The sequence below is a fragment of the Athene cunicularia genome (assembly GCF_003259725.1).
Source record: "Athene cunicularia isolate RWA chromosome 1 unlocalized genomic scaffold, athCun1 chr1_part1, whole genome shotgun sequence".
NCBI classification, from domain to species: Eukaryota; Metazoa; Chordata; class Aves; order Strigiformes; family Strigidae; genus Athene; species Athene cunicularia.
Window position 1 is genome coordinate 19914931 of NW_020799091.1, and position 27997 is coordinate 19942927.

A 27997-nucleotide genomic window follows, 5' to 3' on the forward strand; every position below is an offset into this window, starting at 1 on the left:
TACCAGTTTCCAAATTACTGCACTGTTCTGCAGCTCAAACTCAAAACATTGTACTCTTGCTAGAAATCCCCAATGGTGGGTTTCTACCTTGCTGACTTGGATAGCTGTTACCAAGACAAGCAGCTCAATAGTAAACCACTGTCCCTTGGCTGACCTCTGCAGCTACATGAGCAGCACTTCTCAGCCTCAGTTGCCCTGGACTCTTGACTGAATATAGGCAGATAAGAGAAAAAGCAAGTAGCAGAAATGACCAGAAACTGAATAGTCACAAGAGCACTAAGCACAACGGAGGATATAGAACTCTATGCAAATCCACAGGTAAAAGAACAGTCTCTGCCAAGTTGTGCTCTTTAAATAAACTTCAGGCAAGACTTTAGGACAGCAAAGCAGAATTCTCACCTTGAAACAGAACAAGCCAAATTGAGATCCAAGAATTTGAATTTTTAGGGCTATATATAACTCAGAGGGTTATATAAATAGCTCAATTTCTCCCTACATTACATCAAACACCAATAACTTAAAATAGTTTTTACTGATAAACCTAATCCTTTCCCCACTGCTGAACTCCAGCTGAACAGCCTTTCTCCTGTAAAGGTCTAAGTAGAAATTCATTGTCTTCCAACCTCATGACCCACTGTTGGTATGCAACCTCCTCCACGTGATCTCTGCTTGGAAGGCAGCTCTCCTTTCCTTTTCTTGGTTCATATCAGCAAGCAGCCAGATACCAGTTATCTCTCTTCATCCAGGCTGTCCTTGGCACTGTGGATGGACCTGTGTGCTGTGGGATATAAGCAGCAGCAAAGGAATTGAAGTGCAATCCAGCCTCTTTTTTTTTTTTTAGCTACCAAAACCTCAGTGCTCTCCTCTGCACAATATTTCACAAAATTCTTAGTGATGTTTATATCCAGTTGTGCTCCATGTTCCTCCTTTATATTTTCTTGCCCAAAAATGCATTCACCATCCGAAGTCAACTCACCATAACTTCTTAAAAAAAAACTACGAGATTAATATTTACAAAGTTTTGTCTTGATAAAGCACCACACCAGGCACTAAGAGTGCTTATTCTTTTCTTTTGAGACACTACTAACCACACACCTCTCGTTCTAGCTATATTCACACTGGAATTTAAATCACTTGGAGTTACAAAACAAAACCCTTCTTAAATCTAGATTTAACATATGCATAAATATTCATCCTTTTTTTTTCTACTAATCACTTCTTTTCAGTATGTTTTATAACAGCTGCCTGTAGTCTCCTTTGACATTTCCTGCACCCACAATGAACATTTAAGAGCCATTCAAATAATTGTTTTAATAGCAATTGGAACATTTTTCTTGCTTATATACTGTCCTTATCACACTGAAGAGAAAAGAATAATCAAAGTTATTATCCATTCATAGTAGTCACACTTTAACCTCTTGAATATGTTGTTGACTAATGGGTCACATGTCACCAGATAGCCTAGAACAGTAGAAAGACAGTGCACATGCAAAGTCCAGTGAGTGAACAGAAAAGCAAGCATTTGGTTTATTAAGAATTTTTTCTTCCACCAGCATAATGCTTTAAGTGGGATTAGAAAATAAAGGATCTAACTACTGAGAGCATTTCCCCCACAAAGCATTCTCACATGAATCTCAGAGTGCTAGGCTGCAGCAGTCTCATGCTTTCATAGCAGAACTCAGCCAGAGCAGCTACTATCACAGCTGAGGAACATTTCCAAACAACATCCACACTCCTGACTATTTGGGGAACAGCCCTGTCCTCTGCCAAGCCATATTCATGCTATAACGCTGCCACCTTTAGTGTTGTAACCTGGGCAGCTTCAGGGCATGGAAAATAAACAAAGCAGATGGCAACATTTTTAGGCTTAGTCTTGCATCAAATTCTGGAATTAGCTCAGCTACCACTGAAGCCCCCAATACACTGCAGTGTCAGCCCTTCTCCACAGATCCATGTAGTCACCACAAGGATCAAGAACAATGTATCAGTCTCCTTTTTGGCCTTTTAACAATTTTTATGTCCCATTTGCTTCTCATACATGCTGTCTATCCTCAGTTTAAACAAGCACGCCTCAAGTAATACCTAAACTTAGGTAGGTTATATAGTTACAGACAAGTGAGGCAATGAATGCCCCCTGGAATAAGTCAGTAAAATAAGTTAACCAGCCTCTAAACTATGCTAAGAGCTGAAGCTAAACTTTGCTTTTTCTTCCACTTATATATGCACATATGAAACTCTGCACTTTCACTACATCCAGTAGCATCCATACACTAGAAGCACATGCGAATGAGTATGTTCACACACTTCATGTAGTGGCTACTGGCACAAGGTAGAGAACCCAGTTGACAGATGTTATCATTGTTGTGGCACATGGTTAAAATATACTGCTATGGCTTGGCAGGAGTTTTGACATTTTCCCCTAATGGTACTAACCAGATTCTCCCTGAAACACAGGCACTTGAATGAAAGCCTCCAATGGATAGAAGAGAGCCCTTTAAGCTGCATCTACCTACAGCAGGAAGATCCCATCCTGTAATAAAAATCATAACCTTTCATAGTGCAGTGCTCCAGTACATTAGTTTCCATCTGTACTATGAACAGAAACTGTATTTTCAGTGCACATCAAGATGGAGTTGGATGTGGGTGAAATAAGTAAATATAAGCAAAATGCTGCTGGAAGAAGCTTGAGCAGTGTGGAGCAAGTAGTAGTTAGGGAGACCTTTATTACCATGACAAAAGATGATTGCTGTGTTTACCAAATGAATAATACAGTTGTATAGTCCTAAAAAGCCTCAGACTAAGAATTAAAGAAAACCATTCACAATAGTTAATGGAAAAGTCACTGAAAAGATAAAATGGCATTTTCAGAAATTATTCAAATTTCCTAACCAGATTTGTTGGAGCTGTTGAAAAGAGTAATCTGGATTACTGAGTATGAAGTAATAGTAATACTAAAGTAAACACAGAGCTCTGATACCCTACTCTTAAATTAAGCACAGAATAGCATTTGTAATTAATACACCAGCAGTCTAGAGTCAGTAACATGAAGCTGAGCCAGTCTCCCATATCTAGAAGTTACAGGATCATTCAAGAACCTAATAAATAGGCCAAGTAATATCTGTACTCTATAGTCTGTATGATTTATCCTTAAAATGAAAATTTTATTCAGTACACTTAATGTTAAAACAGTGCTATTATAAACGGACTATTTAATGCCCAGTTAGATTAGCAATATTATGATCATTTTATTTTAAGCTTTATGGATTTTCAAAACACATACAAATAAAATACTGATCACAAAATTCCATTTGCTAAAGTTTCTTCAGGAATATACATCAAGCATGATCCCAGCACACAACTAAATGACTTTTACAGAGAATGTTAGAAAGTAATAAATGCTAGTGAAACAGCCAGTCTTTCCAGATATGTGACAATGAAAACAGTTTTCTTCCCCTTTGCCACATCCAACATTAGAATAATTGTTGGGTTTTTTTAAATAGCCAGGTCTGAAGTTAAAATGTGTGAGTAAACTGACTGTGGAAGTCATCAGGCACTCAGAAGCCCTGAAAGGGAGAATAAGGAATATTTTTCAAGTTCACTAGTTCAGGGGTAAAAATCCCTGAGACACAGAAAAACAAACCCGTTTTCTTTGATGGAAAGATGTTTGTCAAGGGACATTGCCAACAGAGAGCCATAAAGATAAACGTTAAGATTGAAGAGTAACAGTAAGACAGAGCAAGGAAACCAATCTGTAATTCTAGCTAATGGGGAATGCCTCTGTGGAGCAGCATGGGACTTCACCAAGACTGCCTACTTGCAAGAAAAGCATTCATCAGAAATATATGCAGAGATACAAAGCACGAGATATGCACATGCTAACCTTGCCATTAATATGGGAAAGACTTTAATAGTATGTGGCAAAAACTATAAATCCACTTAATTATAAACAGCATACAACTGACCTTGATTTAAACGATAAACAAGAATAAACAAAATACTGCACCCCAAATTCAAAGTCACCACCGGGACATTTATTACTTGAAGTCAGTAGATTAAGAAACACAAATGCATATATATTTTCTGCTGCTTGATGCCAGTGCAGAATTGCTCAGCTACAAGCGTTTGATAGTCCAGGTCACTGAAGTCTCTGGGACTTGGAAACTGATCTCAGAAGCAGCATGCCTCTGACTTTCCACCTCAAGTCCCTGAGCTGCTGCTGGACATTGAAACAGTTCTACTGCTTCTACTTTTTATGAGTCATACCCCACCAGGATCCTGTTCCTTGCTACATGCTGTGACAAGGATCTTGACTACATCCTCTTCCTTAAGCCTACTGTGCATATGGAAGTTGAATTATGATGCTGTGCTGATTTTCAATGCTATTTAACATGTAGGTAGGTCATAAGCTCACCCATACTGTTCACTAATCTGAGCCTTCAGAATAGTGGAAAAAACTGCAGTACTTCCAGGTTTTTGAAACATCCACAGCAGTAAGAAGCCTGTTATATCAGAAAGACAGATATCAAGCACACCAACACTTGGAGAAAAGCATGGCATAAGTGGTGAAAGCAAGTCAAAGCAGACTGCAGTCTAATCTAAAGACCTAATCCTAAAGGTTAATACAGGTTTCACAACCAGTATACTTAAGTTTATGATCAGATATAGGTTTAGAACTATTAGCAACTAAAAAAGGGTTTGAAGAGCAGCCTTTACGTTCTGACCTAAAGATCTATAATTTACCACTGTGGAGGAATGATCTAGTTTGAAATCAGATTATCTCTGAACTAACTAGAAAGCAGTCATCATACTTACACAAGACCCTCATGCTAGCCACGCTTGCTCAAGAGCACAGCGGGACTCTAAAGAACATATATTGATAGCATGTGTCCTGTGCTGTTTTAACACTGAACTTCTTTATATTATTTATGTCAATTCCTTGAGAGGATAGTAGTTAAGTCAGTCTATTCCAGCCATACTTCAGTCCAACTGTGCATCCAGTTATGTGCTTACTTTACCAGAACTGGAGTAGCAAGTTTTCAGGGATGTGCTGATGTGTTTCTTTATCGAAAGGCCTTATGAAAACAGCAGCTACAGAGGAAGAACACATCACCTTTCCCAGCAAGGCATTCTCCAGTGTGCTTATCCTGAGGAAGACACATATTAAACTGTCACAGCTTGATTTGTGATGGCTTTCCCTCTAAAAGAACATTATATTAGGGTATTTGTTCCACATAGGGATGGGCGGTTTTATGGAAGGACTGCTGTTCCAATTCTCTAAATGGACTCCAGACTTCAGGCTTTTGCCCTGTATTTAGGTCACTAGTAATTGGACATGTGTTGAAAACACACAGGCTCAGTTCACTGTTGCTTAATTAATTTCTTAGCCTGTAAATTTTGCAGTCACCCTACAAAGCAGTTGAATATTTAAACTTGTATTAAAGAATACAGTATAACAACAGCAAGTCTCCCAAAAGTAAGTCCAACTCTTTTGGTATTAGTGAAATAAATTGCCTGGAGTACAAAGTGAAATCAGTTTTAGTTGCTCAGGTGAGATCTATCAGCTTGGTTAATTAACAGAATTATTTCTCTTTTATATCATTTAGACTCCAAAAAAGATCAAACGCAGCACAAAATGTAGAAACCCACAGACTTGACTGAGACCTTCTCAAGATGAAGGAAAGAATTGACAGATGTTAAAGTCTTGCAACCAATGGAGCAGGATCAGCTGTAACAGCTTTCTACCTGGGACATTATATTCCCAAACAACTGGTGAGTGCACCAACTACACTTTAATGCTTCAGCTTGAAAGTGTCCTGCACATTAGTTTGAGCTGTACAGGGCACCTTTTAGTATCATTACTGCTCTCGAAGCAGTGTGTTCATGTTGAAGAAAAGCTCATCCACTGGAATAAGAATTCCTTCTGCTCCCAGAAAGCTTCTGCCACAATTTTTTTTTTGAGTCAACTTGCTTCATATTTTTTAAACCCTTCTTGAAGGACACAGAACAGCCCCACTGTGCTGAGTCCTGGCCATGCTGCCAAGTTTTGTTGGAGTTCACTTCGCTACCATCTATTTACTTCACCACAGGTCCCATGTGCTTTAGGTAGTTTTGGCTTAAGCCTAAACAGCAAATGAGAAGAGACAGCTGCCTCTCTGCAGGAACTTTTCTCACTGGTGACCCTAGGGGCTGAGTTGGCAGAGCTACCTGGACTTTACAAGAAGGCTGCTCTACAAAACAGCCTTGTAAAACTCTATTCATATACTAATGGGAGTAAAATATTTACTTCAGATCAGGAAGTATTGTATTTTTTGATGAAAAAACAAGTTCTGTGCTTGAGCAGATAGTTTTATGGCATTTTAAAGCTGACCTAACATGTCTACCTTGATTTAAAATAAAAAGGCATCCCAATTCCTTCTGCTAAGAGGTGAACTCTGCCAATAAAAATGGCCTGAAGATCAAAACAGACTCACTAGGAGTACTGGAAGGAAACTGATCTTCTTTTTAAAAGCCTTGTATACAGGGGTACTCAGATGGTTGTTAAAAGTAAAAACAACATACAACAATATTTGCAAAAAAGCTTAATATAATCTTCTGAGTCTATAACCTCTAAATAATAAATATGAAAAGTGTACATGGCACACCAGAGCAGCTAAGTATTAAAACAAACAAGTACAAATTGATATCACTTACCTACATCGTCACTGATAAATCTGTCACTACTGTGATAAAACACAAGCTTAACATACAGGACATTTTTCCAAAGGAAAACCACAGAACCAAGTTGATACAAAGATGAGAGAAGAGGGGAGACAATAAATAACAAGGCACAAAAACCTCTTGTTGCAACCCTGTAAGGCACCACTGTGCAACTGTGAAACTATCAAAACTTGTAGTGGAGAAATTCTAAACACATTTAAGTGACTGGATAATGTATTTTAAATGTGACACTATGCTCATGTCATTGGGAATAAAGAAAAATACTTATGAACATTTATTTACACTTTGAGGCTTTTAAAAAACAAATCAATGAAACAGGTGAATTAATATTCAAACATAGGAGTCACAGTTAATTTTTCCCAGACAGCTTCACAAGTGCAACTTGATCATGACCTATACTGGCCTTGCTAATAGAGTCCTGGATCCAATATGGTGCAGAGGGAAACGCTGCCAATAATGACAAATTGTGTGAGACACACCAGTACATTTCACAAGACTTCAGGGATTAGGATGAGAATAAACTCATTTTCACTTGTAACCAAAAATTCTTTAAATCCAGAGATAAAATGTGTCAGTAGCATTAATCTAACATCTTACCTACATATCTTAATAGCCAAAGTTATAATTTATACCTTTATTTAAGAACAGGGCACCAGCACTTTTCTTACCTATTTTGTTATCTGCTCAAAAAAATCCATCATGGAACAAACTTAGCAAAAACTTTCTCCCTTACTTGACAGTTACAGATATATAATTAAGCTTACAAACTGTGTTTCCCCATTTTTTCTTATGTCCCATGATCACTACTGCATCCTGCTAGAAGTAGTATTTGTCACCTCTCCGATAACAAAAAAAACAATCTCTGGACTGTACTGAAATTACTTAAAATATGCACAGGTTGGACAGGTTTTTACAAAATGAAAAGGGGGTTTCACTGAAAATTAAAATTTCCTTCTAATGAAAGATTTAGAAGGCACTCAGTTTCTCATGAGCTTCAGACACATAAATGACTTTTTTGTCCTTGGAAACAATGTCAGTAGATTATGCTTCCAGAACTTCTGCTTCCCTTCTTGCAACTTGAACAACTGCACAGCACATAGTAAACAATCTGAATGAACCCGACAATTCAGTTATTGGCTAAGCTCCACTGTCTTACATGACATGTTTTACTCTTTACAATTAAATGTGTTGATTTATGGCACCGTATTTAAGGTCAGACACAACCTGTAGCTTCAGTGATGCTCAATCTACTGAGCTGCCAGAGAAGAAAGTCAGGCCAATCTATCAGATTTTAAACAATAGCGAAATTGGAAGAAAGAACAGTTAACATTCATACAGCTATTTGCTGAAAGGCTGTGCCAGCTTAGGCATGCTTCATTCCTTATACTCAGTCCTGCTTTAAGGAAATAACAATTTGAGCAAATACAACGTAAACAGAGCCAGGTAGACTGCAATAGTAAGGACAACGATATAACTGATCTGACAGGTTTAAGGCCAACTATTTATGATTTGAAATATATCACATTTTCCATGGCACTTAATACACTGAAAGTTAGTACTGGGTAACATTAAACAAGGGTATACATATTCATATCATAAGCAATATATACATGTAGCTTCAGTTCCTAAAATAGAAAGTTCAAGTTTTCTTGCCCAAATAAAATCAATTTGTGAAAGACCACCTGTGTTTTCCTACACTGGATAAAGTAATATTACTATTTTAACTTATTTAGTGCAAACTGACTTAAATCCAAAGACATACCCTCCCTTGATTTTTATTTACTACTTACCAAATGCTCCTACCTCTTAAAAGACAACTACACTTTTTTCCTTAGAAGAACAGCAAACACTTGACAACTAGCATGCTGTTCTAGTCTATGTTAACAGAACTTGCCAATATACAAATCATGTTTTGGTCATGCAGCACAGACCCATCCTCAAAATAATCCATCTCTTAATTCAATCAGTCTAGAAGAGGAGCACGGCTCTGGATTTTAATTAACAGGTCATCCTGGCCACTCCATACTCCAAGCTGACAACAGCAGGCTCAGCTTTCGAGAACTCTGCCACAAATTCACTGTAGCGATTGTCTGCTGCGTTGCTGCCCTCTATAGTTCTTACAGCATCGTTTACAGGGATCAGTGGCTGCTCCTTCTTGAAGCATGGAGGGGTCTTCAGTGCCAGGGGTGCAGGATGAGCAGGCTGCTGCTGTTCCTTCACAGGGAGTGCATCTGACTGCCCATTTCTCTGCTTTATTTTCTGAAATACAGAGAATAGTTACTGACAGTGAGCATGACTTCTTTACTGATGATGATCTGCTCTGAAGGGAAGTGAATCCACTTTTGCTGGCCAGCTCAGCATCTACCAAACCTTTTATTAGGTTAGATATGTAACAGTATTATTAAATGTTAGGCCACTGGATAAGACATTTTACCCCACAGTTTACAGCAGATACTACAAGCACTATATGCTTAAAATTTGAAGCTGAGCAGAAGGTAGAAAGGTTGCTTGTCAGTGTCCATAGAGGAGAAGTTCTTCAGGCTTGCCCCTTGTTTGTTTGCTATCAAGATGGCAATACTTTCCTGAATACAGGCAGAGGAAGACGGGCCTTGGTACTATTAGCAAGCAGTGAGCTTACAGTAGACCACAAGTCTCAAAGATAAAGAGCAGTTTCACACCTACACCCTTATGTCCTTACTAAGACTTCTCCTTTAGATCTGAAAAACAGCAATACAGTTTGTTCAAATGCAGGAATACACTAAAAGGTGTCAACTAGAAAGCAGGATTGGAGAAAAGGACCTATCCTTCAAGCATTGAGCAAGAGAAGAGGGAAGATCTGGACTAAGGGCTGGGTTTGTTTGGTTTTGTTTTTTTGGGGGTGGGGGAGTGGGGGTGGGAGTGTGCCTTTTTTTTGGGCAGGGGGGTGTTGGTTTTTTTGCTTGTTTGTTTATTGTTTTTTTTTTTTAATTTAAACAATATCACCCAGTAACTGGAAGCTTGAACTCATCAACTCAACTGATTATTTTGTTGATGTGTTAGTGCTCTATTAGAATCCAGACTGAGCCCAGAAGACCTTGGTGTCTCTTGACATAAACTTTTTGAAGACAACAGAAACAGAAGGAAAGTCTACGTCAAGATTTCAAATAACTACATTCTGTCATCACTCAAGTGAGAAATGTGGGTTCAGGTGAACTTCACACCTTAGAACAAGGTTCTAGAATATTCAAAACGAAGACTTCACTTTACATCTTGCTTATTCTTCAGCTTGCTTCATCATCCTGGGTTCTCATGTTGCTGTTTCAGTTATATGAAATTATGATTTGAAACATTTTAACAGTGGGATCAGTTTAGTAAAGTCTTTCCTCTTACAAAAGCTGTTCTTCCCCCCCCAACATAACACACAGTTGTATTACAATTTCTAGCCACACAAAAAAGTAAAACTGATAATCAGAAAGCTTTCGCATTTCTTAGAAAGTATTATTCTGAAGTTTCAGCACCTTAATTGACTATAATGAAATACTAATTAAAAGCCACCGATTAAGTCATACTAGAATAAAGTGAGATACACTCTTCAGTCTTTCCTGGCTGCTTACTGCAGCACCTAGTAGAAGCCATTTATAGAAATCTGATCTCTGTATTTACCCCTGTCTTTGTCTTTACATATACATTACAGTGTATATGCCCCATAGTTATGGTGACTTACAACAGCATGCACCTGCATATGAAGTTTAAAAAAAAAAAAAAAAAAAAGGACACTACTTACTGCTTCCATTTTAGTAGCTATAATGGAAATAAAACATTTTCAGTCTCCTTAGTTTAGCAACACAGCTATAGCTATGATGGGTACCTTGTTATCAAAGATAAGTTTCAAAAAAATTTAACCTACATTAAGCCATCATCAGCAATGCTTTGATAGTAGGAGCACTTTTACATAATACAGTTCATCAGTAAAGCATAATAAATTGTGCCTAAGAGCAAAACATTGGCTTCATAGTCTGGCATTCAGCATAGAAGCATACAGTGAAAGTCAACACTACATAGAATAAGTGCTAGGCCATACAGTGGTGACATTCGTGTGAAAGCTAGCAGCATTATTACAGACTATAAATGTGAATTTGAATAACAAGTCACAAGTACACACACTCATTTTGTAATACTTACAGCTTCCAGTTCTTTAATGTCTTGCTCCAGTTGTTTATTTTGTTCACTCATGTTCATTATAAGATTGAACACAGATTGCCTGGGATGCATACTTCGATCAAACTGATGGTACATATTTCTCCAAAACCTGCATGAAGCAGACAGTTTTAACTACACAGAATAAATACAAAATCAAAGAGATACTGTATATAATTTAAACTTACTTAAAATTGAATGATACTGTATTAGGCTCCAGAAGAGTTAGTTCTGGAGAAAAGTCTGGATTATACAAAGGATTCTGGTATCTCTTTTGTTCATCCAGAAGGAATGGCCACAAGGAATATGTCTTCTCCTTTAATCTTAAGGCAAGAAGAGATCAAGGTCAGGATACTGACTGCCAGCAAAAAAAGAGCTGTTCAACTCCTAGTAAATTGATCTTAACTTTTTAAAAAAGTTACCAGAAATACTTACAAAATTTTGAAATAAAAGCTTTTAGTAAAATCAACTCCTTCCTCATATATGCTAATGTTGGACAAAATTTGTCCATTTTAGAAGTACTACTACTTATGCAGTGCAAGTTTTGCCTAGTTGCAATAAATGCTTTTAAAATACAGTTTGAGACAAAGATGAACTGACAAAAACTTTACAGAGATTTTCCAACTGAAAACACTGGCAGACATCCTATTAATACCTCTAACTGACAGTAATGAGTCTTGAGCAGGCAAGAATTTTAAGGTTACCTAAAAATAGACTGGGGAAGAGTATGAAGTAATACTTCCAAACTTAATCTTACCTAGTTTGGGGGGGAGAAGAGAAAGAAAGAAACCTTAACTTTCTCTATGAAAAATGAGCATTTCTCCCAGAATTAGAAAGACTGTCTTGCAGTGCACAAAAGCATGACAAGCACTACTTCACCTGATGCAATTCAACATCAATTTCAGTACGACCAATCCTGTCTCTACTTTTATTCAGAGCCTAAAATGAAGAAGATTCACAGGAGTTCTTATTCTGCAAGAATAAACAAGACATATTACAGTGTCTGCTTACTTTAGTTCTTCTCGCTCTTTTTGGCAGTTTCCAAGGAAGTTACCAAACTGGCATGAATGGACGTGTTCATGGATCTGAAGGAGGAAAGCTTCATTGTACTCAAAGGCTTGTGGAAACTGCTCGGTCAGATTCCACACACTTTCTAAAAACTGGGTGAACACTGGTGAGATCTCTTTTGGATCACCATCTAACTGGCAACACCTGAAAAAGATTCCATGAACAGACTGAAACCAGTTCAAATTAGAAATCAAGAAAGTCTTAGTTGCACCTGTTTTTAAATGACAGCACATTAATTTGACACTAGCTTTGGTTTGGAGATTAAGCACCTGAGAACTGGGGCATTTTCTGAATAGAAATAAGTCTATATTTAACCTATTTTTCTGATTTTAAGTTATCACACATCTATATTCAATACATAAGAGCAACATAAGAGAGTTAAGTTCTTTTGTGTCTATTACTTCCATAGTCAACATTTGGTGTATACCAGCTAAAAGCAAATTAATAAGTAGTAAACAGCAGCAAGGCTATTGTCATAGCTGATGACAGGCAGACAATGGGAAAAAAATCAGAACTCTTAACATACAGTACTTGTAAAGGTAGGTGTGACTTCATCAGTAGAAGTAAACATAAATGCAAACTATTTTTAAAATATATCAAAACTAAGTGTTTTATATTGCCTAAATAGCTGGGACATAGCTTTAGATCGATTTTACACTGTCTATGCCTATGTGCAGACCTAGCTGCAGTCACCAGCATTTGTGTGAGGGACCAGTAGCACTAGAAATTTACACATATAATAGAAATCAATTATCCAATAGATATTTAAATCAATAGCTATTTTCAAGGAGTCAATGCACTGTGTATTGCTTACTCATTGCACAATTTCTAGCAACACTGCAGTAGTTTAATATCAACAAGTTGTCTTTTGTTTTTAAGAATACTTAATTCAGTTCACTATATACATTTTACTGTATTGGAAGTGAACTACCTGTCAGAGAACTTGTGCCCAAAAGAGATCCAGTCTTTCTCTATCAAGACCTAGAAGGTAAAAAAAAAGTCTCATGTAAAAGCATTACTCAATCTTGTATCTATAGCATTAACCCCACATTATTAGTATTGTCTTTTAAATAGGAGTCAGTGAAACTATAGTAGGAGAAACTATTTGTCACCACTGTTCCTTTATTTTCTTGGAAGTCTTCCACAAGAGACTCAAAGCACATTTCTAAAACTAGTAAAGTTTAGCAAGTTGACAATCAGGTAACTGTTGTTAAGGCAGGCTCACTTTAAGCATACTAATGTTGTATGACTTGACAAGTAGTTTATCAACCAACTTGCAAAAAATTGCAAAGCATAGGAAAAATTTCATTATTGGATTCCTGCTATCACAGTTTACATAAAACCACACAATATAATCTTTGTAACATTTTATAACAATAAGTTCGTTAATATCAACACTAGCTTATCACTTCAGTCACAGTATCAAGCACCAGAAGGAACAAAGGATGGCCTGCTCATTACAGAAGCTTCCCAGAAAGTCAATTGACAGTGCAGACTACAACCACCAGTAAGATTAAATTATCTCCCTAAAATGACAACATTCTCCCTACTCATAAGAAATGAATCTTCTTGGAATTCCTCAATTTCACTTTTGTTGCTTGTAAGATTTGTGGCAGTTAGTTCTAACCAATACATGGAACCAATATTACACACTATCTTTCAGGAGTTCCATAGCACCTTGTATTGCCACTGCAAAACACTTGATTCTCCTACTCTAAAATTTGGCAGAATCATACTGAAATACCTCTTCCTCTCTCTATAAAGACGAATATATTTAGATTGCTTAAATATCTTCAGGTCTCTGTCACTGAGAGAGTTGCCATTTTCAGATTTTAATCATGTTGATTCTGGGTAAAGTGATAAAAAGCACAGAGCTGCTATAATTTTGTACATCTATCTCACACAAGCACATTGGAATCCTTGCATTTCCTAGATAAGGAACTTTTTTGCATGCAAGAGGCAATCACTGCAACATTGCTGCAGTGTACCTTAAACTGCTATACGCATTTCAGTTGTTTAGATTTTAAATAAATAGCTATTCCCAGTAGCAAAGTATTTCTAATAGAAAGACATAGCAGTATACTGCTAATCTTGTATTTGTAACTGCAAAAGGCAAGCATCAGTGTGTCTACACTGACTTTCACACTCAAACATTTTATATCCTTTGTTTACCAAAGAACCACTCAAGGATGCTACAGCTTGCTTACCATGAATCCTCTGATTGTTCTGTAATAGGAATCTAGTAAGAGAGCTCCAAGAGAACAGACTTGGGAAGTCCTATCCCAGCCATCTGAGCAGTGCACTAACACACTTGCACTCTCCACCGCTATTGCCTGCAAAACACAGTTGTTTTAGTGAATGTTCTGTTCTAGACAGAAGTCAAAATTTATTAAGTACAAGATCTGCATTCATTCCAAACTCAAAGCATAGAGCATTTTATTTTAACAAAGCCACAAAAGTGTTTGTTGTGATGAAAGGATTTGATACTATCAGAAAGCTAGTAATTTCTTTCTGTGAAAGTACAGAAAATTCCTTAAGAAAATTCCACTACCACCTATGCACAAGGTAACAAGAATACCTACAGGAGTTCCCAGTTCTCTTTCTATCCCTTATAAAAGTAAAATACTAAAAACTCCTTGCAATATATACTGAGAAAGTAGTAGACTACACATTATAGACCAAACAGGTTAAAAAATAAACCAACACAAACATACCATTAAAGATACCCACGTGTTCATCATTATACTACACAAAGGTTAAGGACTAGGAAATGCTTATTAACTTCAGCTAAGAATTAAAATCCTCCAAGTCCAAGTATTTGAAAGTCATCTTTAGGAGAATCATCCACTTTTAACTGAAGTTAACTTCTTGTTATTTCACCTAGTAAAAACAAAGATCCAGGTTTTTCTCTTCACCCAGCCCCCTTCGGGTCAAGGCCCTGGTTTCACAGATGCGTGGCAAAGGCAACTGTTCCTCTGGATTCTTTAGAGTCCCATTTCCTTGCCAGTGAAGTCAGCATCGGCAGTTTGGCTTCTCTGCAATTAGTGCCCCAGTAGTTCTCTTTTTCAGGGTACAATAAATAGTTTTCTCTATCTACCTCCAAACTCATTACACCTTTAATAAGGGAGCTTAAGAGTCCCTTCATCTCCCAATAAGGTGACCAAACAGCATTTAAAAAAAATCCCAAAACATTAGCTAGCATGTTTAACATGCCTAGTCATAAAGAAACATGTAATACTTAAACCAGCATATCAGATGTATTTGTATATACTAAGCATCTACCTTCAAAATGTCAGTTATAGAATTTTACACATGATGTAATATTATCATTTTGCCTAGTAGCAAGTCAACTTCCCAAATAAAGAAGCAGCATGCAAGTTACCTTGACTAAGAAGACAGCAGCATCCAACACAGCTTTGATGTGACGTAGCCATCCAGAATTCTCCAAACCAGACAAGAAGTCATTGACAGACAAACCCTTTGTGCCACTGACTGAAAGAAACCAATAGTGAAAAAGCCTTAAACAGCTGCAGCTATCTATATACCCTACAATGGAGTAAGGAGAATAACAGTATGTTGTTTCTAATGCCCTATGTTGTAAGTTGATTAAGAATCTTTCAGGAAACCATTAGTCAAATGGTTAAGAAAGGGGTACTACAAACTGTTCTCCATCCAAACCTCAACTCTAGAACTACAGTAATCATGAGTGACAAGAGGGAAATCTTTGTGTCTTTGACAAAATAAATTTAAAGTAAATATGCTGGCTGTTATCCCCAATAGGGAACCTTTCTAAGGACAGCAACGCAAATGTTAAAAGCTTATCAGAAATACTTAAAATTACAACTACTAGTAGGAAGTAGCTGCATCCAGAGACTATACATAGTTCAGAGTAGTCAGACTGCCAAGAGTTTCATCACCTTCTCCACTGGCTTAAGAGAATAAAGTGAGTACAGTATAAGGACGTGGTGATGAACTGAAAACCATCAAAACTGTCTACCTCCAGACTTGACATACTACAATTCTGACTGATCTCTACCATTCTTCCCTAGCATACTTCGATCCTTGAGCAATGCCATCTAAGAGGGCAATAACTCAAAAGAAAGATTTCTTGCAGTGTAGCAGCAAGAGGTGTAGAGGCAGACTGAAAGTTATTCACACAGACACCTATCAACTCACAAATGGGACAGATAACCTGGTTCCTGTATGATTTTCAGACAGCTATATTATTGTCCACACATGCCAAGCTTCTGGCAATAGGAAAATAAGTATTTGCTGGCTAATATAGTTTCAGCTATATGTGATTTTAAGAGAAGATACCTGAAGTTGGGATCTACAAAAATACATGTCCCTACCACAGCAGAAGCCTCCTTTCTACCAAGCTTAACAGGTAGACTTAATGATCTTAAAGGTCTTTTCTAAACTAAATGATTCCATGATTCTAAACTAGTGGGCACCAAATTAAGACATTGTAGCCATGTAGCCAAAAGGTTTAAGTGGGGATATTCATACAGCAGCTGGAAAATAATCTTTATTTCTGACTATGGGAGGAAGTGAGTCAATAGGGAAGTAGAGAACCAATTTCACTAAGTCATTCTGCGACACAGTTTCATGTTCAGTCACACCCTTTGATGTAACAAAGGCTATAAACTCAAACTATTGCTTCGCAGACTTTTGCCATATCTGGACTACATGTTTCTCAGCTTTCAGCCATACAAGTTTTAGTATACTCCCCACTGCTCAGGAGGAGTCATGACTGTCATAGCATTCAACAGCAACTAAGAAAGGTTTCCAAAGTTTCACAGCACCTTTTCAAAAGCCTAAAGCCTATGGATCCTTGTCATATAGAAAAAGAGCTAGCAAACTGTAGCACAATGAGGTAACAATACAAGAAACTCCTGGAAACAACACCTGATTTTAAAGGTTAGTCTGTAAATTTCCTCCATGTGGAGGATTTCCTCCTGTGCTAGACCTGTTCTCAACTGATTTCCTCCATGTGCTAGACCTTTCAGAAGCAGAACTCTTGCCTAACAATGCTATTTCTTTCAATGACCAGGGAGAACTAGCACAGCTTTAGCTGCTTCTACTGAAAGGTCTAGCACATGGAGGAAATCAGTTGAGAACAACTGGATCCTTTCAGCTAACTCACACTCTCTCTACACCAGTGGTTCCATACACCTGTTCAACCACAACAGCACATGAACAGGTCTGCCACTATGGTAAAGAAAAGAAACTAAAAATTCAAACATCTGCAGGGAAGGGATTGGACAGACAAGGCAATGTCTAGAGGCACTATTCATGGCTGCTCACCCCTACATTCTGTAGCTTATGGTTTAAAGCACAAGCTTTCAGCTAGAAAATAAACAGGCTTCCAGCCCTCAGTTTATTTTCACCTAGATACTGCTGTCAAAATCTGCTTTTGATCAGAATTTTTTTTTGGTAGAAATATTTCATCACTAGTATTTCCCCCTTCTAACTAGATTTCTATATTTTTATAAACCAAGGCAGACACAAGAACACATATGTTAAGCCCAAAGAATTACTTTCCATTTCTGTGAATCAACACATTTTTACACTACTTAGTGATGAAATAAAGAAACAGCATTGACACTGTTTTAACACTTATATGCCAGAAAAAAACAACCACTATTTCCAGTCCCTTATGGTCCCTAAGAGGATCAAAGATGATTTACAGTACCACTAGGATGTTTAGCTACTTCACAATAACTATCATTTAGCAGAGTTTTAACTACCTGGATCCCACCATAGAAACACATGCCTTGTGCCCATGAGTCCCAAAATCTCAATGTTCCATTGCTTGATTATCCTTATACACACTACTGCCAATGCCTCCAGCAGCAGTTCAAGAAGCAACTAGAACCTTTTGACTAGAGGTGACTGAAGAACTGTAGGTTGGGGGCAGTGGACCACAGCAGCTATTATTGAGCCTCTTAAATATTTCCTGCAGAAATGCCGTTTCTTGACATACGCAAAACCTTTCTGCTTATCAGAGTCAGTCTTTTCTGACATGTAATAGCATATTTGAATAGGTAGGAATGGGACTTTAATACCACAGCCACACAGATTTCACCTACGTGAAGAGTCCTCCATTAGTATTGTACAGATATGCAATCTGCCTATCAGGGGAGCAGTCATGTCCACACTGGATAAAACTATTTTAGAAAGTTTTGTTTCACTGCATGCAACATATTTAAAAAGCAACTAAAGCCAAGATGAAGAATAGACTGTAAATACCCCTAGGATGCTCCATGGTGTAGTCTCGTTAAAAAAGGGTATTGGGAAGAATTTTGTCTTACATTCTGCTTGCAAATGGAATCATTAAGACTCTGAAGGAAAAATCAGGAAGATAGGAGCAGAACACATACTGAAGAATGAATCACAGTTGTTTGTTATAAATAAAACTGAGGACAGTCTGTTACAATGGCTCTTGAAAGAATGGGGTCATCGGTATCACAGTCCTGATTTGAGACCATTCAGTTCAGCATGTCTAGGGGAAGCAGGTAGACGAAAGTTGAATGGCATTTTCCTCATTTTAAGCTATGAACCGTTTTCATAGCATTTCCTGCCTGATCACCCCACTGATGGTACATTTTTATAGGGGTCTGAAAATTAAATTATTCCATACCCCCCTAAATTTTAGGGGTCCTTCCTACTCCTAAAGATGCTTCTACTTCTAGACTGGCATTCAGCAAAACTCTAGTGAATTATAGAGACTAAACAGAGGTAAAGCAACTATGCTCATTTACCCCAAAAATCTAACCTGGAGAACAGCTACAATTACTTATGATTTTGTTTCAATCAACTTCAAATAAACCAATCCTACATACAAGGAAAAACCTAAAACATACTGCATCCTTAATGAAAACTATAGAAAGATATTTTCTGAGTACTATTAGTAGGATGTTGAGTCAATTGGAAGGAATACGAAGTCTGTGAAGTTTAACTGTGTGATGCACACACTTCTGCATCAGACATTATTACACAGGAGCAGGCCTCAAAAAAGAGTCAAGATTTATTTGCTAGTTTTCTGGAACTGAAGAAGATATTAGCAAAAGAGAGAGGGATTATCCCAAACTTAAGAACTGAAGTTCAGGCTCATGCTCCTCAGCTTTCAATTCAATAAAGTATGTGCAGGAATAACCACAATAATACATATTATTAAAACTCAGTAGTATTCCATACAGAGTGCCTGAAGTAAGACTACACCACTAGTCTGTAATATTTCTTGACCAGTGTAGCCAGAATATCTTCATCAAAATAGGCTTCCATGCAAGTGTAAGCCTTCTCCATGACTGGAAACGTTTGCATAATTTTACCAGGCAAGCACTTACTTATATATGTATTGTTTGTCAGGTGTGAAAGCCTGACTTCTGGCACTGTACTCTAATCTCAGTATTAATACCCCACAAAGTGTCTTAAATTTGTTTTCAGTTGTTTACCTGAACAAACTATTAACATAGTTGTTTAACAGACATCTGCCTCTCCAATTTTCACCACCATGTAGCTGGCAGTGGTATGGTGAAGTGGTTCGTTTTTCCCCCTGCCCCACCCTCTACAAACACTTTAAGATGTACCTACAAGCACAGAAGTGGCTTACCAGACCAAAGAGCTTGAGTTTTGCACAGATCATATGCTAACTGTGAACTCTCTGAAACTAAATGCTCCTTGAAGAATCAGTATTCTATATATGAAAATGTATGTACAGACGCACACTGTTTTGGGCATGTTATACATGTGTGTATATATGCATGTATACTTGGAAAACACAAAAGTCTTTCTCATAAGCCACTGACACGCTAATCAAGTTCACCCAAGACACAAGTGCCACTAAGTTAATTTTCTGCAAAATAACTCCATTCATTGGGTTTTCAGTTTAAAGGTAGAAGTTTAAAGTAACTCATTACTACAGAGCACAGAAAGCTGGTACTAAATGTAGAGCTAGAATAAAATACAGAAATAACAATACAGTTTGTACAAGCTACTATTAAAGACTTCAGAAAAATACCTTATTTTCACATACAGTATTATAGGACAGATAGAACATACCTTCTAGAAGTTTTTGTAAACTGGATCTCATTACATGAATATTTTCAATGCCAACAAACTGGAATCTAATGTTAGAGTAGTTGTCTTCATTCTCATAACCCTTCCCAGCAGCTCTGTTTGCCATTGCATTAAGCTTAAAAAAGCAAAATAAGAATACTGAAAACTGAGTACTTCAAATAGAAATCTTAAATTGAGAAATAAAAGTCATGCAATTTCAATGGAATACACAGGGAAAAAAAAAAAAACAAAAAAAACCCCACAGAACACCACATACTATAAACAGATCTTAACAGTTTGTGGTAAACCAGCCTGAAAGCATTCAAGCATAAGAAAAGCATGGTACATAGAAGCAACATGTTGTATATTTGACACATCCAAGTAATGCATTTAATTATTTAATAATTTACTACTCTCCTCCACATTCCCATCAGCAAGCCTCTACTTATTTCCAAATATTTCTGAGAAAAGACACTACAAGTCATTAACCTTAAAAGGAAAGAGTAAGACCCAGACTTAACCATACATGCACTTTCCAGGCATCCTAAAAATGCCCATTTTGGGGGTAAGCAGCTAATAAATTGTTGCAGCTATAAAAATTACAACTATAAAAACCCACAGTTGGCTCAGTTCCAGTCTGTCAGACCAACCTACTGCTGAGCCCTGCTGAAAATAAGTACAGATCCTGCAGTGTAAATTTTTCACTTTACATCCTTTTCTGTAAAAGGAACAAGCTTTCAGAAGACTTCTTATAGGATATTATACGTAGAAAATAATAGTAGGAATAATTAATAGATATCGTCTTATATGTTTAAATAAAATACAGGTGTTCAAAAAAACCATACTGACAGTCCAATGCCAATATCACTCACTTATCACCTGTCCAGCCCTTACCGTGGCTGGTTTAAAATCCAGTCAAGCTGAATTAACAAAAATTAATCTTAGGTACTAAGTTTTAGACATAACAAAAGTAGTAAGTGATTAACTTGGAGTAAGCAATTTAGAAAGACTAGGTAACTAAGTGTTAGACATAGACTAAGTATATGTTAAATAGAACATCCTGAGTTTCTCAGAAGTCTAAAGGTGAATTATGACAGAGATTGTTTAAGAAGATAAGTAACTATGATGACCAAAGACTGCACCAGTGTGCAGTGGCTTCAAAAGAATTGGAACAAAACAATGAGAATCAGCTGAAGCTGTGGAATATAATGGACTTTTGAAACTGATGAAGAATTAAGAGCTGAGAGCCCGTGGGAAAACACCAAAGACTTTTGTATTACATAATGTTATGTAGAATCACATATATAGGAGGTACTTTTTGTTAGCCACTGCCACTCACTTCGGTGATGGCCCAACTCTGAGTTTTATTAATAAAGCAATCCTAAAGACACCCACAGTCTGGCAAAATTCTTTAGTGTTTCCAGCTTCTGCATTCAAAGATTTGAGTAAACAAACACCAACATAAATGCAGATGGTCTAAAAAGTGAAAGTTGCCCCCCACATTCCAACACAGGTCAAAAACTCAGCATAATTCAACTGAATTACACAGTGATGAAGTATGACCTCAATGATACAACAAAATTCCCCCTACTCCTTCCTGGCTAAGACAAACAGCAATAGCAGTTTCCACAGAACACAGTACTCCCTCCAATTCTAAAAGAAACTCCAACAGCTCACCTTCTCATGAATTCTAAAAAGTCATAGTGACTCAAGTCCCACTCAACTATTCACTACTTAACTATGTTTTAAGTATATTTTTAAATGTACCTTCCCCAAAGTTCACTAGCATATCCAGTGAATTCTAGCTAAGTCCTGAGAGGGGTTCAACTTCTTTAAGAAAGGAAGTTATTAGCCTGAATAGAGTGGCCTAACCTTACCTATAAAGAATATTTTTGCCCATAACAGAATCATATTTAACTCCGAATTTTTCAGAACCACACAGTATCCCTGAACTCTAATGTTCAGGAAGACAGGCTAGTCTATAGAACCTGAAGAACATACCTTTGGCCTGGTGTCCATGACATACATGTAGCGATTTGAAGGATTTGCTTTACTGATGGCTTGCAACATATGTTCATCTTCCAGGCACCTGGCACTGAAACCTGAGAGAGGTTGACTACATCTGCAAATTGCAGCCTACCAAAGAAAACAAAGAACAAGCTAGTATCAGTTTAATACCTGTAGTTGAAAAGCTTTGCATAATTCTAAAAAGGCACTGAGACAAACTGCTTCATTTGGCAGATAACAGCACTAAACCGAAAAATGATTAGGTGTTCCAACTTTTTAAGCACATCACTTGCAGATCTTCAAACACAGTAGCTGCAACTTAAGTTTAAATGTTTATCCTAACATTTTTTCAGACTCATCTGCATTGGCAAGTTTACATATTGGACTTTTCCCTAGTATAAAAATTAAAAAAAAAAAGGCTGGAAAAAATACACTTCAGGAAAGCAAGTTACTCCTTTGGTAAGAAATTAATTATGGTTGGTTTTACTACTGCAAGTACAACATGTTATCATCTAATGTAATTTTCAATTATATATTGTATTTCGAAGGTATCAGGTGCATCTTCCAAACAGTAATTATGTTCAAATACATCTAGTGGCTTAACACTCATCCTTCATAAATTCTTCGACTCGGCAAGGTGAAACCGTCTCTCCCTTCAAAGATATCCTGTAGCCAAGACATACAGATGCTGCTTCACACCACTCTACCAAACCCTGAAAAGTCTTATTTCTCATCCTTTAGTTCTTCTCTACCTTGCAAATTCCTCCTTGAAGAACCAGTTCTATTCCTTCGGGGTTTTGTTGGTTTGGGTTTTGTTTTTTAAACCCCCCCTTTGACCTAACAGATTTTATGCTTGATGTATCAAGGAAGACAGTTCACTTGACAGAAAGCTCTTTTCAATTAACCTTAAGGCCAGTTTCTGAAAACTAAGAGATTGAAATGATTATCAACAGATTACTTAAGGACTTCTTTTAGAGTGGCTTAGCATCCTGTCAGACACCACTAGTGTCAGCTGTATTTAAGGTTATAGCAAGTTATACCATTCTTATGAAAGTCCCTGTACTTACCTCCTTAGCTACCCTGAACTACTGCCAAGTGTTGAGAAATACTTTCCAGTGTATTTGCATTAAGAGGAAGACACACTATACCTCTTTATTTTTATGATAATATGACAACACTGGGAATCTTCCTTTGCTTCTGAACTTGGAGCTACCAACAATTATGGGCTTGCTTGCAGTTCTGGGAACATAAAGTTCTTTAGGATAGGTCTCACAAATCTGAAAGACACAGATACACAAAAGGAATTTTAATGTATAAGGCACAAAGCCTATATTAGTTTCATTGCATCTGATTTGAGATATGTTTGGTGAAATAAGAGACAAAGGATAAACACTAACATGCCTCTATATGTACACATAAATAGCTCAGAAGAGGAAACAAGCCATGGACAGGTAAGCACAATTGGTATCCAAGTTATACAACCAAGGACTGCCAGAAAAGCACTGTTATACATACCAGCATTCACCTCAAGAATGCTACTCTTTAGAAGTGCTAAGAATGTGTTTCATAAAACACTGAAATTATTTTCCTCTTTCTTTGTATTTGCAGACTACAAATTAAAATTAAATCTAATCTGGGAATCTGCTACACCACCGCACCCGTTTTCTCCCTTAGTCAACATTGCAAATGCTGAAATATAATCCTTCTTAGTTAGGGAAGATAACAAAGCCCCCAGAATTGCTAGGGCTGGCCTTCAGACAGGTACATATACTCTAGAAACAATCCCAAAGAACACATGCATCCATGCACACATACTCTCTCAATGAGACCTTGGAAAAAACTTCAGTTAAAGTTGTAAGATTGCACACTGATCAAGGAGTTAATTCTCTCCACCTGCAAGTTTTTCCTTATGCCACAATCCAAGTGATTTCATAGTATTAGACTGTTTTCCATAGAATTATAGCCAGAGAATAAATCAGAATATGATGCAGAGCAAAATGTGTTTCTATTACACCACTTACCTTATAATCACGATTTGCATCAGACAACTGCCAGTTACTATTTGGCACTCCCATCCTCTTATATTCTTCTGTTAGATCAATAAGTTGCCAACCTTTGACTTGCTCAGATTCATTCTGTTTTGGATTATAGGAGAAGGCATACAGTTCTTCATATTTTGCTAAAAGGTAAAGAATAAGACTATGTAATGAGTTGTCCCCAGAAATGCCCCCAAAAAAGGTAGTACAGTTGACAAGTCTCAAAATTGCCCAAACTGTAAAGAAAGTTTCAGGCTTCAAGATTCAAAAAAGCAAGACTAAATATTTCAAGAGTGTCAAGTATCTGTTCAGTAACTATCATACAGTTAACTGACACAATTATACCTACTTAGTTATAAGGTAGGCTATGAGAGCTCTCAAGTGTGCTTGACCTATTTTAGCAGGGACATTTCTAAAGCCATGAGGGTAAAGCAGAGCTCACGTAATGAAGACTGACAAAATTAACAAGGCAAAAGGCAGAACTGCTAGTAGACTTCACAGGAGATAAAACAACAAACTATTTTTGGAGGTAAAAACAGAAATTTACATCTACTGACCTTCAAAAGCAGTAAGTTTTAACATTTCCTTTAAAGAAAAAAAGCTTTCAAAATATTTTGTTTTTCTTAATACACTATTCACTTACCACAGGTGATGACATTTTACATTGTTCTAAACACAAAGCAGAACATGCAAAAGACCGTATTAGGTGACAAAAGTCTCTTGTAAAGCTGAACTGGTAAAGCTGAACTGGTAGTGTTATTTTAACACCAAAACTTAGGATTTTTGAAACTGCACGAAATCAGTAACAACTTAGTATTTGCTTAGCAGCATTTTATCTATGAAATACACCAATAAAGAGAGACTATATGCTTTTATATTCACAATTTCAAGGATAACACTAGAAATGCAGAAAACAAAGGAATCTCATTCTGTTAGTGAACGTCAGGGATCTACAAAAGCGAGGTAACATCTTCTGAATTTGTATGCAGATTAATACTTAGTCATTAAATTTTTTTTTTACATACCAAATCCATTTAAATGACTTATACTTAATGCATGTCAAAAGAAAAAAATAATTATAAGAGTCATGGATTAGTCCCCCCGCAATTTATTATCCAGGCATATACTGCCAACTCTTTTACACTTAGAGGTATTACCTGTTCTTGACAACTGAAGCAAAGAGTTATAGATGTCATGACAATCTCTCTCTCTGGGAACAACAAAGTGAACTGTCCTGAAGTTCTTGCACTGGATGACAAGGGGACAGCCAGAAGTAGTCAAGGGAAGTTTTTCCACCGCAGCAATGTGATGATGTAGTATCTGTAGCATACAAAACCTCACAACGTAAGCACATTGATGAAAAATGAGAACAACATGGTATTTACAGGAGCAGATAAAAGACAAATTAAGCAATCCTGGATATGGATTTTGGACTAATTTTGTCAATCAGTAATAAAAACAAATTTAAAAGAAAACCAAGAATGGCATTTTGGTCAGGATATCATAATTTGTCAAATTTTAACTTTTCCCTCATACTTTGAGGCGTTACCTAATGTTTGTAAGGAACAGTAAATATCCTTCAAAACACAAAAGCAAGAAATAAACTCCACTGTAGCTGTTCAGTCCTCTTTTACAGCTTTGCTAACTGACAAGCTTACATCTAATTAGGCAGGGTCCAAACAAGGTATCTTCTTTTTTTAAGGTTCTAGAGGAACATGAGAATTTAAGCAAAATAACGCAAATCAAGAAAAGCAATTCAAAACATAATAGATACAGAAGATGCTGAAGATTACAGAATTCCAGTATTTAACATCTACAGAATGAATAGGAGAGAAGAAAAACATCTCCTGTATTACCCACTGCATTATGTAGACATGACAGTCTCTCAGCTAAATGTCTTTCAACCACTTTAACAGAAGGCTGCCACAGTAATGGATATAGAAAAGCTCTCCGCAGATTTATCTGTGTGGGAAATCTACACAAAATTTGGGAAAATACACGGGAAAGTAATTGCTGTTCAACCATGAGAAGAAAGCCACAGATACATTACCTCAACTGAACAAGATGTTCTTGAAGGAAATTCACTTAAATCACTGAAGTAATCATCTCCTCTTAAATATTGATCAGAATTAGACAAGCATCTGAAAATTATGCTGCTCAATATGCTTTCACAAAGAGACTATTATCTTGGGGATGATACCATAATTATACTTGGTACTTGCATTATCATCACAGAAATGCAATGGTCAGGGGTATAGGTTCAATTTCCCCCCAAAAAAAACCTTTTAACATAGTGCACAGGGAGACACAAGTAATGCTTCTGAATCACGTTCTCACCAGTAATCCATTTTGACGAAAGGCCAACAGTTTGGTTTGGACAAAATTGCACATTGTAGAACAAATCACAGAACAATAACTTTTCTTGAAAGCACTGTGAGGCATCTAGTCATATAAACAGGACACAGGATTAAGCATAATCCAGAAAGACAGATCTACAGAGAAAAATTAACTACACTCAGGAAAACGAGGTTTCATCCCAAAAGATGACAGACTTAAGGTACTAAGTCAGTTATCTGAGCTACAGTGGAAGCCAGAACTTGATGCCCACGCATGGCACCTGGACACTGAGCAGAATGATAGCAACTACTGTATTAGTGAACTTCAATTATACAATATTGGTACTGGTGGCCAAGAAGCACCAGCTCCTTCTGAATCCCTTTATTCCAGAGATGAACACTTGGGAAGAAAAAGCTGCTTAGAACTCTAGAAAAAGGGCATGAGATCTTCAATATTTCACCAAAACCTAGATCTTTGGATTTTGCTGTCTCATTTAACCTACGCAGGATCTAAATACAAGGTAAATTAATGAGGAAATGTTAAACCTGATGCTTAAACTATCTAGCAGTCTTCCACTCCTACCTCTGAATTGCAGTTCAAGCCAGTTATTTAAAGAAAACCACCACACATTCACTCAGGAATACAAGTGAAGGCTATAAAAGAAATTACAGCAGCTTGAAGAGAAGCAAATACTTTCAACATTACCTGATTTCAACTGCAGTGTCATGCAAGAGTACAACCTGCAAATCATTAATTAACTTACTATGATACCATGAACAAGGAGAGCACGTGGAGTAGCTTATAACTTAAATTTACATTCTAGTAAACAAATTCAACCTTAGATGAGGAACAAATGTATCTGGAGAACCAACATTTTTGAGCCACAAGGATTCATTATCCTTACCCACGTCTCTCTCTGGCTTGAATCTATGAATAATAGATGAGTTGCTGTAAGGTATAGAGTTCCCGTCAGTGACTTATTGCTCGTGCTGAACCTATCTAGTAGTTTCACTTGCTCTACCTGTAAGAAAAAAAGGAGGGGGAGCAAAACTTAGGATTTTGCTTTCCATGCAAAGAAAAATTTAACTTTGCAACAGCTCTGTCAGTTTGTGCAACAATTTTGGAAGTGGTAGAAAGCATAACACAGCACACACAAGGCTATTTGGGCCAAACTATTAAGAACACAATAGTGGTCACATAAGCTTTGAGAAGACTAATTAAAATATCTTGTTTCAATACAAATGTGCATAATGAAGGCACTGTGCTAGGCTCATCAGAATACTTACTCCATATTCATTACTACAGTGATTTACTAGTAAGAGATCAGGACATCAAGTTATATAAAAAATAATTAAGAACCATTACTTACTAAGCTTTTAGACTGCTTCCCCAAAGTAGAGCAAACACACCCCAGCTATTTCCTGTTATTGAGATGCCAGCACTGAATTAACAGCTGATCTCAGCATCATGCTTCATTGGCTGTCTACAGACTCAAAGCCATAAAGATTGTCCTCTCAACTTCAGTTCTACATATCTACCATTTCTTGTATCATCTCCAACTTTAAAAAAAAATCTAAATCATAACCTTGCCTCAT

The 27997-nt window shown here is 37.0% G+C and overlaps 1 protein-coding gene across 1 annotated transcript; it reads right to left on the reverse strand.

The window, feature by feature from the left end:
* Positions 1–3224: 3224 nt before the first annotated feature.
* MTMR6 (myotubularin related protein 6) lies at positions 3225–27997 on the reverse strand. The gene is made up of 14 exons (XM_026858729.1): positions 27988–27997; positions 27307–27452; positions 25223–25385; positions 24051–24208; positions 23178–23306; positions 22024–22158; positions 20026–20158; positions 15344–15453; positions 14169–14294; positions 12893–12942; positions 11905–12105; positions 11082–11216; positions 10879–11005; positions 3225–8976 (listed from the first exon to the last, which is right to left on the reverse strand). The coding sequence occupies exons 1-14, from the start codon at positions 27995–27997 to the stop codon at positions 8716–8718; spliced, it is 1884 nt and encodes a 627-aa protein (XP_026714530.1). The 3' UTR covers positions 3225–8715.

Bases quoted from the DNA above. Each gene is read 5' to 3' on its own strand.
- MTMR6 (XM_026858729.1), bottom strand. The intron at 22,159-23,177 runs GTATAGTGTGTC...TTTCTTTGGTAG, and splicing joins ATTATCATAAAAATAAAGAG to GCTGCAATTTGCAGATGTAG. The intron at 14,295-15,343 runs GTAACTTGCATG...TGTGTTTTGCAG, and splicing joins CTGCTGTCTTCTTAGTCAAG to GCAATAGCGGTGGAGAGTGC.